At 32.7% G+C, this 18299-nt stretch overlaps 2 protein-coding genes across 3 annotated transcripts; one reads left to right on the top strand and one right to left on the bottom strand.

Moving 5' to 3' along the window:
• Window position 1: 1 nt before the first annotated feature.
• Window positions 2-4751, top strand: LOC131601301 (TATA box-binding protein-associated factor RNA polymerase I subunit B-like). Of its 2 annotated transcripts, XM_058873087.1 has the most exons (7): window positions 2-156; window positions 1249-1502; window positions 1723-2317; window positions 2815-2869; window positions 2972-3549; window positions 3684-3808; window positions 4147-4751. In XM_058873087.1, exons 3-7 carry the CDS (start codon window positions 1732-1734, stop codon window positions 4714-4716), a joined length of 1914 nt encoding a protein of 637 aa, XP_058729070.1. In that variant the 5' UTR covers window positions 2-156; window positions 1249-1502; window positions 1723-1731; the 3' UTR covers window positions 4717-4751. The 2 variants fall into 2 exon arrangements, with proteins under 2 accessions (XP_058729070.1, XP_058729069.1); XM_058873086.1 differs by having other exon boundaries at window positions 2815-3549.
• Window positions 4752-7915: 3164 nt separating this feature from the next.
• On the bottom strand, window positions 7916-10527 carry LOC131601300 (elongation factor 1-alpha-like). Its single transcript, XM_058873085.1, has 3 exons — window positions 10404-10527; window positions 9160-9649; window positions 7916-9040 (listed from the first exon to the last, which is right to left on the bottom strand). The coding sequence occupies exons 2-3, from the start codon at window positions 9619-9621 to the stop codon at window positions 8168-8170; spliced, it is 1335 nt and encodes a 444-aa protein (XP_058729068.1). The 5' UTR covers window positions 9622-9649; window positions 10404-10527; the 3' UTR covers window positions 7916-8167.
• Window positions 10528-18299: the final 7772 nt, after the last annotated feature.

Below are 18299 nucleotides of genomic sequence, written 5' to 3'. Positions count from 1 at the left end.
AATTGGGATGACAAAATTGATTCTATCTTTCGCAAACCCTAATTCTCAAAATCATTCAAACTCAATCACCATCACCACCTTCACCGGCTGTCACACACAGTAGCCACGAAACGGAATTCAGACTTGTCATCGCCGCCGCTGTATCTCCGATATTCTGTAAGTTCTTTTTCCTTTTTCTCACTCCTTGCAGAATGTTGGTTTGAATGAACGGGAAGAATTAACTGCATGAGTTTGAAGTTTGTAATTTTGTTTGGTGATGTAGAAAATGCTTCAACTGTGAATGGAAACTGATGAAACTGTGAATGGCTAGGAAGATACCTTTTTTTTTTATCCGTTTGCTTAAAGGAATATTTGGAATACATTCCCTATTTTCAACTATTTTCAAGGCCGTCATTTATAAAAACATGTTTAGTATAAAAGTGTTGTAGTTTAGGATTCATAATGAATTAGTATAAAAGTGTTGTAGTTTAGGATTCATAATGAATTATAAATAAGTGGTGCTTGTTTTCTATGACTTAATATTATATTGAGATGTGATGAATTATCACTGGACCCTTGAGGTTAGAATAAAAGCATGCAGGAGTTTATGTAAGTGGACATGAGTATAGATGATCAACTCCTGTCTTATTTTTCTGTTTTTTGCAATTATGTGTGATGTGCTAAAATTAAGAGATAACAGGTTATTTTCGTTTGGCTCTACAGCCATTGTAATGAGCAAAATATATGTTTGTGAACAATGATTTCCATAATCTCTTTTTGTTTTTAACTCTGTTTAGTCTCTTTGTTTTTTGTGGTGGGGAGTAACTGAGTTTGGTTTATGCATTTAATTTATGCTCATGTTGCTGTTGTTGAGTCAGCCGGTGAAGGAAATTTTTTAGTGTTGTGAACATATTAATTTATACATGAATGTTGCTCTTGTTATAGTTAATTGTCGTTTGAAACAGTTTATTTGATTAATAGTAGCAGTATTCTTTAAAATCCCCCCACCATCTATGTGCTTACTCTGTTCTTAGTTTTGAGATTTGAGTCACATTTTCCCATTTCATATGACATGTAGCTGTTTTCTTTTACATTGATAACCAGAGAAGGTTTATGTTTAAACTTTACTACTAGTTCTGTGCAATGTTATCATCAATGGCTTACCCTACTAATTGTAGGAGATTACATAAGTGCACTTTTTTGTACAGTTTGTTTAATTGATGTAGATATATATGAGATTTCTAAACTTGAATTGTGAATCTGTTGCAGCCCTGATGGCACCAAGGAGGCCTATGTAAGGTTGACTTCTGATTACGATACATTGGATTTAGCAAACAAGACCTTGTGTTTCAATTTTGACTGGAGTATTATTAATGATTGGAATGAGTACTTTGATGTATAGATGATGTGCGAGAGAAAACCTTTATAGAGTAAGAGAATATGGTGGAGAATATTGAGAGTTAGGTGAAAGGCATTGTTCTCAAACCTGAAATTGTGATTTGTGAACTTAAAGTTGCTACAAGGTAATGATCCATATATATGTTTTAATTTGGTTTGGTTTATTATCCATGCACACCCCTACTGCAACCTCTGTTCCCTTTTTCTGTTAGTTTTCATCATGTAAAAACTTGTTCATCATCTCTAATCGAGTTTGCTTAGGTTATTCATGCTAATTGCATCTCTAATATTCTTATAAATGTTATATTATTGCACCATGTCTGACTCTAACCCCAACGTATACAGGCTCAGAACATGGATGATCTCCGTGTAGTGACTTGTGGATCCTGTAACTTTGTGGGAGAACCTTTCGAATCAGATGGCTTCTTCTTCTGCATTAGCTGCGGAGAACAAAATCACGATGCTTTTGACAATGGTGCCGAAGAGGAAGAAGCCGTTGGTGGTATCTACCAGGCCAGTCACCAACGCCGAGCACCTGCTCATTCCGAAGCAATTGATGTTCTACCAATCTCACATTATAACCCATTATCCCAATCCACCTTACTTTCCAGCCTTCGGTTAACTGATCCCCCGGTTAAAGTAAAACAAGAGAATGTTGACCTACCTCAGTCTTCGTTTAATCCCTCAACTCCTGCCGATTTTGGAGGCTCGAATGTTCCAAGCTCCGAAGATTACCACAATGAGATAAGGTATCGGTATGTGTTCGGGTTACAGATTATGGTTGAGCTTCAATGTGAAGCTCTGGTGAAGGAGTTTAAGGTTACACCTTTGATATGTGGCTTGGTTGGACCTATTTGGTTGAGATTTATCGCCAAGACTGGTGTTTTCGATGAAGACTGGGCTAATAAAGTACTTGATGACTCTGAGACGCAGAAAGAAGGTAATAATATGAAGTTTTGTATTGCCGAGTATATTTTGGGATTTACACTACAATACGTGTATCCCTTGTTTTTGTGTGAATAAATCAATTTCTCAATGTGTTTTTAATAATATTCTTGTTTTGGATTGATGGAACATGATTTTCCAATTGTTTATTTTGTTTATTTGCTTGCAACATATGTGGCGATATGGTCTTGTTCATTAGAGGTTTTTATTGCATTGTACATGTGAGGTTTTTATTTTATTGCATTGTTTCTATTGCATTGTTTTTGGATCTGATTAGGGGCAACTTACGCTGGTGTTTATTAAGTAAGCTTGGATTTGTGCCCTTATTTATGGTAAGAACAATATGATGAGAGGATGAACTTGAAATTTGCCCTGATTTTTCTTGTTAATCAAATGTCTAATGTAGTTTTTTTTTTAACGCACCTAGAAGATGTCTGACTTATTTTCAAGTGCAGATTGTAATTTGTAAATTTCTTGCTTTCTTGTTCTCAGGAGAACCAGAAGATTATAACACACGTGGTAAATACAGATCAGAACCTCACAATATGTATGGTCAGCGAGCTGTGTTTATATGGTTTAGGTCTTTAAAGAATAGGATTCCACTAGTTAGCACCATTGTTGTTTCATATTTGGCATGTCATATTGCCAGGGAAGCCATCATGCCATCAGACATAATTAAGTGGGCACGTGAAGGGAGGCTTCCATATTTATCTGCTTTTGTTGAAATTGAAAAGCGTATGAAACATCCATCAATTGCATGTCCTATCAGTTCAAGTTATATGTTCAGGCCAAAGCGAGCTCTTTCTGTTTATAAACTAGAGTCACATGCCTCGTCAATTGCCCAGTTTATAGGCTTGGAGTTACCTCCTGTTAACTTTTATGCATTAGCTTATCGTTATCTTGAAAAGTTATCTCTTCCTGTTGAAAAGATTCTTCCATATGCATGTCGCATTTATGAATGGTCGATGCCTCCAGATTTGTGGCTATCGTTATCCAAGGATTATTTTAGACTACCTACTCATGTTTGTGTTGTCTCGGTTCTGGTTGTAGCAATAAGGATTTTGTATAACATTAATGGTTATGGAGACTGGGAGAAAAGTTTATCTCATAATGGTAGTGCCAAAGATTCAGCCAAAAATCCAGCAGAACATCGAAAACACGATTTGGATTGTGCTGGGCTTCTCCAACACCTTCACGCAACATATAATGAGATTGCAGACAGCAGTGGTAAAGTTTGTTTGCTTGCAGTATTATCTTGTTGAATCTATATTATGTGAACTTATATTCTCTTTCTTCCTATTTTCGACAAGTGACAATATTCAACTAACTATATAACATAACATCCTTGTTTTTTTTTATAGAGTATTCTAAGGACTTACTTGCATATCTCAAATACTGTAAGGATGTTGTGTTTGCTGGAGTAGAACCATCCTGTGAAGAAAAAAATATGATCGAAAAACTATGGGAACACTATCAGAATGAAGAGGTAATTTAAGATTTGAATGAATTATTCCATAGGCATGCATAGACATTTATAGTTATAATATCTTGGAATTAGTTGCAATTCTTTCTAGTCTTTCTTGGGGTGTGTCAATGAAGCAGTTGGTTTGTAGGGTGAGTTAGATTCAAACCGTGTAGGTTGAAAATTTTCTTTCCATCATCTTTGATAATTATGTTCAGCATTTTTAAATTTTTTACTTAGGTCTATCTCCTATATATATTATGTCTAGTTTATGGGTGTTCCTTTTTTTGCTGGCCAGCTACATTATGAAAGTTGCTTGGCAAAATAAATTTACATTGATGTTATATATATTTTTCTTTCAGAATACTGAATCATCACAATCTGGAAAGCAAGACAGTTCTTCTTTTAATGGCTCGGGGTTGAGAAATGAAGGATGTGTCAAAGAGACACCTAAAAATGAAAAGAGAAGAGAATGTTTCAACGAACCCTCTCATGACAATGGCGGTTGTGTTGCAGATGACTTTCCGGGAAGTTCAAGTGATGATAATTCCTCCAAGAGTTTGCCGGATGGAGAAGCCTTTATTAAACAGTTGAAAATAGACATGGAGGAAAACCGATTTTGTTACATGCCACCCAATGTCAAGCCGAAAAAACTTGATTATGTTCACTATGTTCGAAAGAAGGATAAAGGTGCCCTGTCCTATGTTGCTCATGCTGATTATTACATTTTGCTTCGGGCATTTGCTAGAGTTGCATATGATAATGACATTCGGATTTTGCATATTGGTGTCTTGAGTCTTGAAAGAAGACTTGCTTGGCTAGAGAAAAAGATTGGTCAATGCTTGCATTTGAAACCTCCTAATATTTCTTGTCAATATTGTACTCTTAGGCCAACTGAAAAATCAGATGATGAGTCTGAACACAAAACTTGAACATTTGAAAATAAATGTTGTGCTTTAACATTTCATTGTCTTTTAATAGGTACAAAATAGTATATACATGTTTTTTGTTTTGGTGCTTATTTTTTCTCTCTTTTTGGGAAACTATTAGTCTCACATGCATAGAATACAGGTTAATCTCTAGAATTACTAATTGTTTTTCATTTATATATTAATATATTAACTTAGTTTGAAGCCCGCGTGGTTGCATGCAAATTTTTATTATATTATAATTTGATAAAATGAATTTTATAGAATTAATTTTGTTTTAATTTTAAAGAATAAAATGTTAATTAAATCTGATTTTTAAATTTTATGAGTACAATTATTTTCTCTTTTATGTAAAAAGTGGTTACTATTAAAAGAAATATTTAATAAAATGTGGTAAGTTGCCTCCCCAATTATCATATTCAACAAACCTCAACGCTAAGCTTTGCAATTTCACTGATCAGCCATTTACTCTCTATATCCTAGTTGGAAATTCTTCTATTGTAACCAACCCAAGATTTGTTGTCCAATGATTTATTTTAGCTACCATCTTGTCCAAGATATTTGAAAGGTAGCTTACCTTCAACAAATCATGTGGTCTTTAAGATCATCTGCTGGTCCTAATAATTTGTCTCTCCAAAGTAAACCTTGTATTTTGCATGGTTTGCTTTCAGACCAGTGGATTCCGAGAAATGCTTGAAAGCATCCATTATAAGATACACAAAGGTCTCATCACCTCCTGCAAATAGCAGCAACTCATCTACAAAGCATATGTTGGTTATCCTCAGCTTGGCACATTTGGGGTGGTAATTAAAGTCAGGACTATTTTACAAGTTGGCCATGGTTCTGTGCAAGTATTCCATAATCAGCACAAAGAAGATAAGGGAGATTGGATCTCCTTATCTCAAACCTCCCTTTGCTTTCAAAATGCCACTTATTTAACCATTGAACATATACCTATAAGAAACAGTGCTTCCTGCAATCATGATCCATTGAATGAATTTAGTAGGAAAATTTTATCTCTTTCAAAATCTTCTCCAAATCTATCCACTCACAATATCATAAGCTTTTTTGACATCAAGTTGTAAACTATACATAGGAGATACATCTTTTTTATTATATCTTTTACGCAACTCATGTGCCATTATAATATTGTCATGAATGGTTTTACCTGGGAGGAAGGTAGTTTGACTATCATCCACCACTACATTGATACTTTGCTAAGTCTAGTAGTGAGGATTTTAGAGATGATCTTATAGAGGGTAGTGCAGCAAGTAATAAAAGTTTGATAAAAGTTTGCTTATTTTTTGCTCTAAGATTAGCAAACAAATAAGCATTATTCTCATCTCATAGGTTAATCCAATTCATCTTAGATTTTTGCTGCATAAATTTTTCTTCAATCTCAGAATTTCTAATGATTTCCTCAGTCCAGTATTTGACATATTTGCAATACTCAGACTTGAGAATGTCCCCTACCAGTAGATTTTGGGCTTGCTCCAAGTTATTCCTACTGTCCTGAAGTTTCCTCACACCTTCAGTCATGCATCTGTTCATTTTATTCAATTCAGGCTTGAGCTTTTGAAGCTTCCTCTAAACCTTGTACATAGGCTTACCGGTTTCTTCTTGTCTCCAAATATTGGCAATGAGATCCATATAATTAGAGACAGATGAACACGCGAGTAATTTTCTTCTTGGTCATTTACTACAACCAGTAATTTTCCCTTGGTTCATCTGTTGTTTCATTATTACTTTTGCTTCCATACCACTCCCCGAGTTTGGTGCTGGCGTGAACACGCGAACCCTCGTCGGTGGGGTCATCGCCACCTTTTTCTTCGGCTGACCTCGTTCCATTCCAAACCAATATCTAATAATTGAAAACCCTAACTCCTCCCCGTAATGGTCCCTAACTGAAAGGATAGGAGTTTAAACCATTACAGAGAGTGTTGAGAGTCTAAGTCTTAGATATTGTTGTCAAAGAGCAGCCGGAAAACACCTCAAACGGAAATGGCTTCGATCGAAAATCGCACCGGAAATCGCTTTTGTTATTATTATATTCTAAAATAATACTTTGATATTTAAGTTTGATACAAGCATAAAATAGAGATAAAATATAATTCTTTAATAAGTGTATATCTAGTCTCAATATTATTCAAGATTCAACCATGGTATTACATAACTCTTTTTATTCCGTCACTGGCACCGTGTGCTTGCAAGCAGTCTATTGACTCATCCTTGACAACAATGTAAAACTTGAGTAATTTACATGGCACTGATGGCATGAGTAATTATGGATTCTCCATAGCCACTTTGATCTGATTGAAGGCATTTTGTTGCTTGGTTCCCTATAGTAATCAATTTTCTTGTTGTGCAGCAGAAAATCTAAGAAATAACAATATGTTAGCTAAATGCACATTTGGTTTGATTTATCTGTGTAGGAAGTCACTGGATTCAAGATAACACCTACATTATTGAGTCCAAATGGCATGTCATTCTATTCATATATCTCAAAGACACAGACAAGGTGAATGTTCAATTCACACATACACCATTTTTTTTAAACGTGATTTTGCATCAATAACAACTTCAACTATTGGCACTTCAATTGAGAAAGGGAGTAAAATACCAAATTGTTCGAGTTTAGTGAGTTTTAGTTGAATCTAACATCTTCACGATTCTCATAACCTAAATAGACTTAGAAAGATTTAACTCACATTTATTTATTACTCTCTTTTTCATCGTCTAACCTTCCTTTACCTAAAAGACAAATTCTCCTAATCTTAAATTTAACTTATTGTCAATTTTAGATAATTCATTTTTAATGTTAATTGACTTAGCATCTAAAATACTAATAAAAAAGGAGAAAAAATTGAATATCGAAAGTTTCAAATGAATTGAGTTCAAAGGAGGACATTAAGATAACTTAAAGTTCTGTTTTAAATTATATTTGCTGTATGTATATTTCATTTAGTTCTATTATTTAAGGTAATAAAAAACAACTGGAATTTACCACTTCAACTAGTTAAACCAAAAACCAGAGCAGTGCCAATGCAAGTGATTTGAACCTTATTCAATAATAATATGAACATGATTACATTAGGATAACAGATGCAAACATAACATTTGCATCTAGCAAAGATGATTACTTGTAAAACACTCACACATTCCCCATCAAAAACATAACAACAATAAATAAACACATAATAAATTCCAAAATAAAATCACTAGGTCCAGAAACTTGCTGCTTAAAAATTCCAATTGTTCACAGAAGACACAAAATTAAAGCATAAACACAAAAGAAATAACCCTGCCACCGGCGATCTAGAACCCAGTTCTGAGAACAAGAGCTTCGAGATGACGGTGCAGACTTCACACTTAATCTAAAAAACAAATTAACTAGACAAACACTAAAAGTACTAAGAACAGACCATTTATAATCATGACAGTAAAACACCCCAGTTCATTTCTTCTTTATCTTATTAGCTGCTCCGGTGGGTTCCTTCTTCTCCACAGCCTTGATGACCCCAACAGCCACAGTTTGGCGCATGTCTCTGACAGCAAAACGGCCAAGTGGTGGATATTGAGAGAAAGTCTCAACCACCATGGGCTTGGTTGGAACCATCTTAATAATACCAGCATCACCATTCTTTAAGAACTTGGGCTCCTTCTCAATCTCTTTGCCAGAACGTCGGTCAATCTTGGTAACCAGCTCAGCAAACTTGACAGCAATGTGGGAGGTGTGGCAGTCAAGAACAGGGGCATAGCCATTTCCAATCTGACCAGGGTGATTCATGATGATCACTTGAGATGTAAAATTGGCGGCCTCCTTAGCTGGGTCATCCTTGGAGTTTGAGGCAACGTACCCACGCTTGAGATCCTTTACAGCAACATTCTTAACATTAAATCCGACATTGTCACCGGGAAGGGCTTCTGCGAGAGCTTCATGGTGCATCTCCACAGACTTGACTTCAGTTTGCAGTCCAGTTGGCCCAAAAGTGACCACCATTCCAGGTTTTATAGTACCGGTTTCAACACGTCCCACGGGCACAGTTCCAATTCCTCCAATCTTGTAGACATCCTGAAGAGGTAATCGAAGGGGTTTGTCTGATGGCCTCTTAGGCTCGTTGACATTGTCAAGGGCCTCAAGAAGGGTTGGACCCTTGTACCAGTCAAGATTTGTAGAACGCTCAATCATGTTATCTCCCTCAAAACCAGAGATGGGAACAAAAGGGATTTTGTCTGGGTTGTAGCCAACCTTCTTCAAATAGGATGCAACTTCCTTGACAATTTCATCGTACCTACCCTTGGAGTACTTGGGCGTAGTGGCATCCATCTGTCCAAGATAGCAACATATGAGTACTACTCACATGAAATAATTATAAATTACAAAAAAAAAAAAACAATACAAGATGCATCTTAAAAAGGATACAATACAAGAATCAAATCAAATACCTTATTGCAGCAACAAATCATTTGCTTGACACCAAGAGTGAAAGCGAGGAGAGCATGTTCACGGGTCTGTCCATCCTTTGAAATACCAGCCTCAAAACCACCAGTAGTGGAATCAATGATGAGAACAGCACAATCAGCTTGAGATGTCCCGGTGATCATATTCTTAATGAAATCCCTATGGCCGGGAGCATCAATGACAGTGCAGTAGTACTTAGTAGTCTCAAACTTCCACAAAGCAATATCAATAGTGATACCTCTTTCCCTTTCAGCCTTGAGCTTGTCAAGCACCCAAGCATACTTGAATGAACGCTTGTTCATCTCAGCAGCTTCTTTCTCAAACCTCTCAATCACACGCTTGTCAATTCCACCAAGCTTGTAGATCAAGTGACCGGTGGTAGTTGACTTCCCAGAGTCGACATGGCCAATGACCACAATGTTAATATGAACCTTCTCTTTTCCCATTTGTCCTACTTAAAACAACAAAAAATATCTGCCAATTCAACAAAGAAAACAATAAGTATGATCCCAGTTCCAAAAATAAATTAAGAAAAAAAGCACTACTATCAACAGCACAACAGCACAATGACCGATAGATCTAGCATAATAAAGAAAACAATACTAAGGTATGATTCCCAGTTCCAAAAAACTGAAAGAAAAGTAAATTAAGAAAAAAAACAGTACTATCAACAACACACCAACCAAACAGTTCAGGATTTCAACGAAGAAAACGATACAAAACCCTATATTGTGTAATAGAATAACAAACCAAGATATTCACAAATTCAAGCTAGATTTCAATAGAATAACAAATCACAAGAAACAAAAAACAAACCAACATCTACATATCATATGCAACCAAACCACATATGTAACACAATAAACTATGAATCGACGAGATAGATATGACAATACAAAACCCTATATGAAAAGTACTTGTTAACAAATAGAATAACAAATCAAGAAAACAATACATAAGTATGATCCCAATACAAAACCCTAGATGAAAACTACTTATTCACAAATTCCCAATCCAACAAAGAAAACAATACATAAGTATGATCCCGATACAAAACCCTAAATAAAAACTACTTATTCATAAATTGCAGATAGATTTCAATAGAATAACAAATCACCGGTAACAAAAACAAATCAACATCTAATTATCATATGCAATCAATCACATGTGTAACGCAATGAATAAACTATGAATCGACGATATGAGAAACGAAAGAGAAGAAGGTTACCGAATGAAGAGAATGAGAGCAGAGAGGAGCGTTAGGGTTTTAGAAAAAAGGGTTTGGGGGTTTATAAACTACTCAAATTGTAACGTATCAAGGGTTCAAATCAAAATCGAATCAAGGGTTCAAATGAAATCGAATTTTTTAACAAATGAAAAAACGGCTAAATATATTTAATTTCATAAATTTATGATTTTTTAAATTATTAATAGTGATTTTTAACCGACTATTTGATTTATTTATTTTAAGTTAGATTGACAATTATCATCAATAATGTTATAGACTTTAATTGACTTTTTTTTCTTCAACTTTGTTTATTATAATATCGGATTTGTTATGAATAAATATTATTGTGGATGTCCATATGTATTCTAATCTTTCATCTTCATATTCTCTATTAAGTGGTATAGTAAAGTTATGATTTTTCACCTTCCTAATGTCCTATAAATAAGGTCCACTTTGCAATGTAAATAATACTTCTTGAAGAAGATAATAGAACACCACTTTCTCTCTTACTTTCTCTACTTCATCTCTATATTATTTTTGCTAATTTCATAACACGTTATCAGCACGAAGCTCTCAGGTATGTTTTTCTTTATTTGATTTAGTTTCAAGCTATTGTATGTTATTTGATTAGGATAATATCAATTATAATTTCCATACATCCTAGAAGGATTGCAGGAAGAATACTAAAATATCCCAAAAGGATTTCATAAAGATTTTTTGATTTATCGATCTAAAATTTTATAACTTGTAATATGCTCATTAAAAGATTGTCATTCTAGAAGAATGACACACATAATTTTAATGCATCCTAGAAAGATGATTATATTTTTTAGATCATTGTTTATAACAGATTATTTATATTGTTTCTGAAGAACTTATCAAACATCCCTGAAGGATAGCAAGACAAATTATTAATATAGTTCTTGAAGAACTTATCAAGCATCCCTGAAGGATAGCAAAACAAATTATTTATATAGTTCCTGAAGAACTTATCAATCATCCCTGAAGGATAGTAAAACAAATTAATTATATGATGATATAATTTTAGTAATATGATTTTGTATGACTAAATATGTTTAATTTTTCAAAGGATAATTTTTTGATAATTATATGATAATATGTTCATATGCATATGTATGATTAAAGTGTTTAATCATGAGATACTATTATATTGGTTTTGAATTATATGGGAGGTATTGAATATCTCTGTATTACACAAATGAATTTGGACATAAAATGTATAATAGAAAAGCTATCAGCTTTTTCCTCGGGCTTGTACTACACTTATATCAGTACAATTTAAGCACATGTCATTGTAAACCAGTAGTTTACAAATTACACTTAAATGTGTTGTTGGTAAAACCGGTTGGGTCATTTCGGATATAATATGATGCGAATAATTTGTATTGAAGAACCCGAAGTTTCTTCAATCCAGTCAATATTTGTGTGTTTCTAAAGGAAAATAAAAATTTGAGAAATTGCGTTTTTATGACATTAATTGTTGCATCGACTAAACTATCATGCATATGTCTCTACTCACAACCAGAAGTTTGTGAAACTATTTTCTCAACTAATTAGACAAAATCTGGTTTTCTGGATTTTTTAGAAATTCCTGTATAAGTATCACATATATTATTAAAATTGATATTGAATATCATGTAATATATGTTCATAAAAAGAAAATGGACTCGAAGATCCATTCTTTAGACGTCTAAAGTTAATTATATGGTTGATACTTATGAGATTATCAATTCTAAATTATATATTTGAAACACTCAATGTATGATATTAAGATATTTATACGCATTAAGCCGACAAGCTACTATATCTTAGTCCTCCCTAATTTATTCTAATATCTCTCATCTAAGTGAACATTTGGATGTGTTGTGTATATTCCAATTGCTCCAATATAATACATTAAGATGAGTCATGAAAGAATATTGGAAAAATATAATTAATATGAATCTCAATTTTGAGGATATAATTTGAGAAAATAATCAAATACTTGATTGCAGCCCAGTAGGCTGATTATCACTTGATAAATTAATTTTCCCAATATTAGGGGGGAGGGAAATGAACAGCTGAAATCATGAACAAGAAGTTCAAATGAACAAGTTAAAATAAATTGTTGTCTTGATCCTCGTACAAATCAATATGAACAAAAAGTTCAAAATATTATTCATTTGCAAAGTTTATGAAATAAATTATTAGCTGGTAATACTCCACTCAAAGTGGGTTCTCTTATTGGATAATATAATATGGCAAATGAGTTATTGTTGCGCCTGAAGCGTGGTATGAAAGTCGGTTCCAATGTTAAAAGTCCTCTACTAAGAAAAGAAACTAAAGATGACCCAAGTGAGGATATGAAAATGCTAAGAGCACTTTGACCTAATTTAATTTTCAGTTCCAGAAGAACAAATCAAGTACTTGAAATATGAAATAAAGAGATCTCGATAAATTATGTCATGGATGAAATGGAATGGAACCGAAATTGAGATAACCAAATAAAGTCAATATTGACAATATCTTTGTATATAATATAGCGGTAAAAGTGATCAACGATAACGAGGATCATGAGTCAAAGTCTATTAAAAATTGTAGACTAAGTGAGAATTGGCCAAAATAAATATACTCAATTGAAGAAGAATTAAACTCACTTTATAAGTGACTCACTTTACAAGTGACTCACTTTTGGACCTGTAGTCCGACCACCTCAAGGTGTGAAACTAATTGGATATAAATGAGTTTTTGTGCAAAAGAAAAATAAGAATGATATGAAGTTTTATTTATTGCTCAATGATTTTCACAAAGACCTAAGATTGATTTTGATAAAACATATTCACTTGTAGTGGATTCAATCGATTTTTGATAATTAATTAGCCTTGTAACACATGAAGGGCTTAATTTGAACATGATGGATGTAATGACATCTTATTTATATGGTTCACTCAATAGTGACATTTACGTGAAACTCCCTGAAGGGTTCAATATACCAAAGGCACGTAATTGTGGATCTCGAGAAAACTGCTACATCAAATTGAACAAGTCTCTTTATGGGCTAAAACAATCTGGATGCATGTGATATAATCGCCTCAGTGAATATTTACTAAATGATGAATATACTAATAACTCAATTTGTCCTTGTATTTTCATAAAATGATGTGGAAAAATATTTGCAATAATAGTTGTCTATGTGGATGACATAAGTATTATTGGAACTCCTGAAGAGATTCCAAAAGCTATAAATTGCTTAAATAAAGAGTTTGAGATGAAGGACCTAGAAAAGACAAAATATGTCTAGGTTTGCAAATTGAGCATGTGGACAAAAGAATATTTGTACATCAAGAAGGCTATATAGAAAAATGTTGAAATGATTATATATGGACAAATGTCACATATTGCCTACTCAATTATGCTTGTTAGATCATTAGATATGGAGAAAGATCTTTTAAGGCCTCGAGAAGAGGATAAAAAATTGCTTGGTCCTGAAGTACCATATCTTAGTGCAATTGGAGTACTAATGCACGTTGCTAAATATACACATCATGATATATCATTTGCGGTCAATCTATTAGCAAGATAGAATTATTCACCTACACGAAGAAATTGGAAAGCGGTCAAACATATACTTCGTTATCTTAGAGATACAGGTTACTTGTCAGATTCAGACAATGGTAGATCAGAAAGAGGCTATTTATTTACATGTGATGGTACAATCATTTCATGGAGATCTATAAAACAAATCATGGCAACAACTTCATAAAATCCTGCATAACTATTAGCACTACATGAAGTCACTTCGAAGAAGACATTTTAAGCAGCAACTACAAAGAATATCCTCACACATATAAATGTATGCATGAGGGGGAGAAAAACATATGTTTTGCACTCTTTTTCCCTTCACCATGGTTTTGTCCCACTGGGTTTTCCTGGTAAGGTTTTTAACGAGGCAATTCATATTCAAAGGATATTGTACTCTTTTTCCTTCACTAGAATTTTTCCCACTGGGTTTTTTTAGTAAGGTTTTAACGAGACATATCCTCAATGGACATCCAAGGGGGAGTGTTATGAATAAATATTATTGTGGATGTCCATATGTATTCTAATCTTTCATCTTCATATTCCCTATTAAGTGGTATAGTAAGGTTATGATTTTTCACCTTCCTAATGTCCTATAAATAAGGTCCACTTTGCAATGTAAATAATACTTCTTGAAGAAGATAATAGAACACCACTTTCTCTCTTACTTTCTCTACTTCATCTCTATATTATTTTTGTTAATTTCATAACAGGATTATCAATATTAACCTACAATAAAAAAAATTGTTTCATAATAATTTTAATCCTTATTTTTAATAATTTGTATTGATTATATTATTTGAATATTGTCTATATGATCAATCTCCTTATAAAATTATATCGATAAAATAATAGAAAATTATTTTATTTTTTTCTCTTCTCTTTATTTTATAACAATTTTATAAAATTAATATCATGTTTACTTTTTTTATACAATATTAAAATATTAAAAATATATTAATTTTTTTTATACAATATTAAAATATTTAATTTGATTCGAATCTTTGATTTGATTAACTTTCAAGCATGTCTTTACATGATATTGTGACCATGAATACTATATATTAAAATCCTCATGTAAATCAATAAATATGTAAACTTTCAAGCGTCTTAACATATTTAAAAAAACATAAAAAAAAAAACAAAAAAAAACATTGTGTCAATGAACCAAATGTTTATTAAAATCTTATGTAAATCAATAAATTATATTTTGACTCCAATTTTTTTAAGAGAGTATATTTTGAGTCATCAATCTAACCTCGTTCATATAATTAATTATTGTATTTCAAATTCAAATGATTACGTTCTACATCATATATTTAAGCACAAAATGATAATATGTCTATTTTAAAATAGAATATATAATATATTTTTATTTTTAAAGTGTGTTTGGATGAGATAATTAAAAAATTTAAGAAATTTAAAATTTTAAGTAAATCAAATAATTTAATTGGAACTCATTTATTTTCAAATTATTTTGTTTCAATAGAGTATAAAATTTTTTTCTTGTTAAATTTTTTGACCAAATTTTAAATTTGAAAAATAGATATTGATTTGCATTTTTTGAAATTTTAAAGGAGCAATTTGTTAATTTTAAAAATTAATAAGGGTTAATTTGTAAATTAAAAAAAAAATAGGATCGATTTTAATTTTTTTTTTAAATATAAAGACCAATTAGCAAATTTTGAAATATAATAATTACCAATTTGACATTCACATGTTATGGAGTATGAGAGAAATTTCAATTTTTTTTAAACAAAAGGACCCAATTTATTACTCAAAATGGCAGTCCTGGCTAGGCTTTGGCCCACTATTCAAACAAAACATTTTTTTTCAAATGGCTTTTTTTGCCAACATATGTCTTCACTACTATGGGTCTCAGGATATGGTTAATGGTCCAGTACTTGAAGCCTCTTAGGGTTTCCTAGATTTTCTTCAATTGAAATTCATGTGTGTTCTATCTTCCATTGTCTTTTTATGCGACGCAATGTTCCTCTCTCTCCGTCTATCTCAATCTGCATGTTAGTTGCAACCTCATTATCTCCCCAATCTTTTGTTCCGCCTTTTGAACCCATTTCTCTTCTGACTCGCAACGATACTTCCCTTAATTGATGCTTTCCATAAGACTTTTGCCATCTGAGTTGATAGTGATCTGAATTGCCTAAATCTTCCAAAAGATCCAAATTGCATCGAGGATGGCTGATGGTGTTGGCAGATTTGTTGAGGGGTTCTGCTTATATGGTGAGAAAGAGTAAGATTAGGGTTATATATACGGCTGTTGGTGTTGGGAAATGGATAGTTCCGGTGGGGACGACGATGGATGTTTGGTTGCTGATTGAAAGGGATGATGGAAGTTTAAGGTTTGAGGAATTATAATATAAGATAAAAGTTATTGGGAGGGTGAGACACCCTAATGTTATACAAGTGATGAGAAACTTCTCATCACTGATTTCATTCGCAATTGAAGCTTGCATACTGTTTTGCGTGGTATCACTTCTCAAGACTTTTTGGTTCTTAGTTAAATTAATTTGCATTTCGAATTCAATGTGCCTAATATTAAATTCTTAATATGGTGAAAGCTGGTTTGGATAGAACATTATGTGAAAGTCTATTCAGGTAGCTGATCTCACTTAGTAGGAAAAATACGAGCTATTGTTGTTATATGTTTGTGGTTGCAGCCGTCATGATATAACAACATTGTACAAGCCTTTAATCCCTAATTTGGGACTCAATTTTTGATTATGTATCAAATTAGTTTTAGACATGTATCAAAATGGGTTGAGGTCATTGCCTCTTAGCAAATGATGCTCGAGTCCTGATAAACTCAAAGAAAAACTCAAAAGAAAGAAGGCAAAAATAAAAAAACAAAAAAACATTTCCATCATTCTTATTTGTTGCGCTTCCCGCCTCCTCAATGAGGTGTTTTTGAGTTTCTCTCTATCTCTCCCTACTTGAATAGAAACCTTGAGGCCAATTTCCGGTTTAAGTTATGGGGGTATTTCCCTTATTTTCCGCATTTTTTGTTTAATATGTTTGTTGCTTGTTTTTGTGTTGTTAGGATAATTTTGTTGAATAATTTGCATGTACCATTGTTGAAAATCCCAAAAATTGAATCTTATTTTTTTCTCTTATACTAAAGAGCTCTTAATTTTGAAAAATTGTTGAGAAAGTATACATGATCGTAATGAGGATTTGCTAGGTTTTAGGGCCTGTAAAAAATTAATAAGATGAGTATTACCCGAACATCCTTAGTTTCCTAAATAGGTTACGAGATTAGCATGTATTTTGTACCTGTTGTAAAAGTTAGTCACCTCCATAATTCAATCCTCTTTTCTTGTAATAACAATGATTAAACCTACAAAATAATAAACAATTAGATAAACCTGAGGCGTGTAAGAACACTGTCCTTAAGGATTTATCCGCCTCATAAGCGCAAATCTCCCAGGATTCAACAGGTTCTTCCCAGATTCTCAATAAGACTCTGAGGCAACAGAACAACAAGAAATCATCTTTAAGATGACCGAAAGATGTGACCAGAAATAATTTTTTTTAGAAGACCAAAGATGTCCCTGTTATTTTCTATATGTTCGTTCACCCTTATGTAAGTAAAAGAGTTGTTATATATATGAGAGAAAGAGAGAAAAGAGTTAATGATTTGACTAAGTCAAACCAAACCGTTACTAATCATAAATAAAATAAATAATAATAATTGTTAATAATAATAATTGTTATTATTAATATTAAAATATATTTTCTCATATTTATAAAAATATTTAAACTTTTAAAATATAATCACAATTTGCAACAGTACCATAGTGATCCGATATTGAGAAGTATTTCATGAATAGTTGATTTCGATAGTTTGGCATAATTTAGGTTCATAATACGCTTGATCGATTAAGAAAAAATAAACACCCTAAAATTAAAAAAAGAAAAAGAAAAGAAAATCTCTCGCGGTAAAAGGCAATTACACTCATTAAATTGTGCAACACTCACCCCGTTAATCAACCAAATGGTGGTTGAACTCCAACGTCGAACAAAAAGAGAATAAACATGTTTGCTTATGTGGTGTACCAAATAAAAATCCTCGATCGATCTTGTATGTATGTGATGGTTATCATAAATCCAAAATGCCTTAATTTGATTATCCAAATGAAAAGGGAAGAAGATCAAAAAGAGACTTAAGTCTAAAGAATATCTAGAGAGGTGACCAAAGTAGGAAAATTTTGACGGTATTTGTTTTATGGATTTGTGTTCTGGTAATGCTTTTGGTGTAAGTAAGTATATGGGAACTTAAGTCTTAGCCGATCTAAATGA

This window comes from Vicia villosa, linkage group LG5 (assembly GCF_029867415.1).
Source record: "Vicia villosa cultivar HV-30 ecotype Madison, WI linkage group LG5, Vvil1.0, whole genome shotgun sequence".
NCBI classification, from domain to species: Eukaryota; Viridiplantae; Streptophyta; class Magnoliopsida; order Fabales; family Fabaceae; genus Vicia; species Vicia villosa.
Note: the sequence above shows the minus strand (reverse complement) of the source record. Positions and strands in the feature narration are given on the sequence as shown.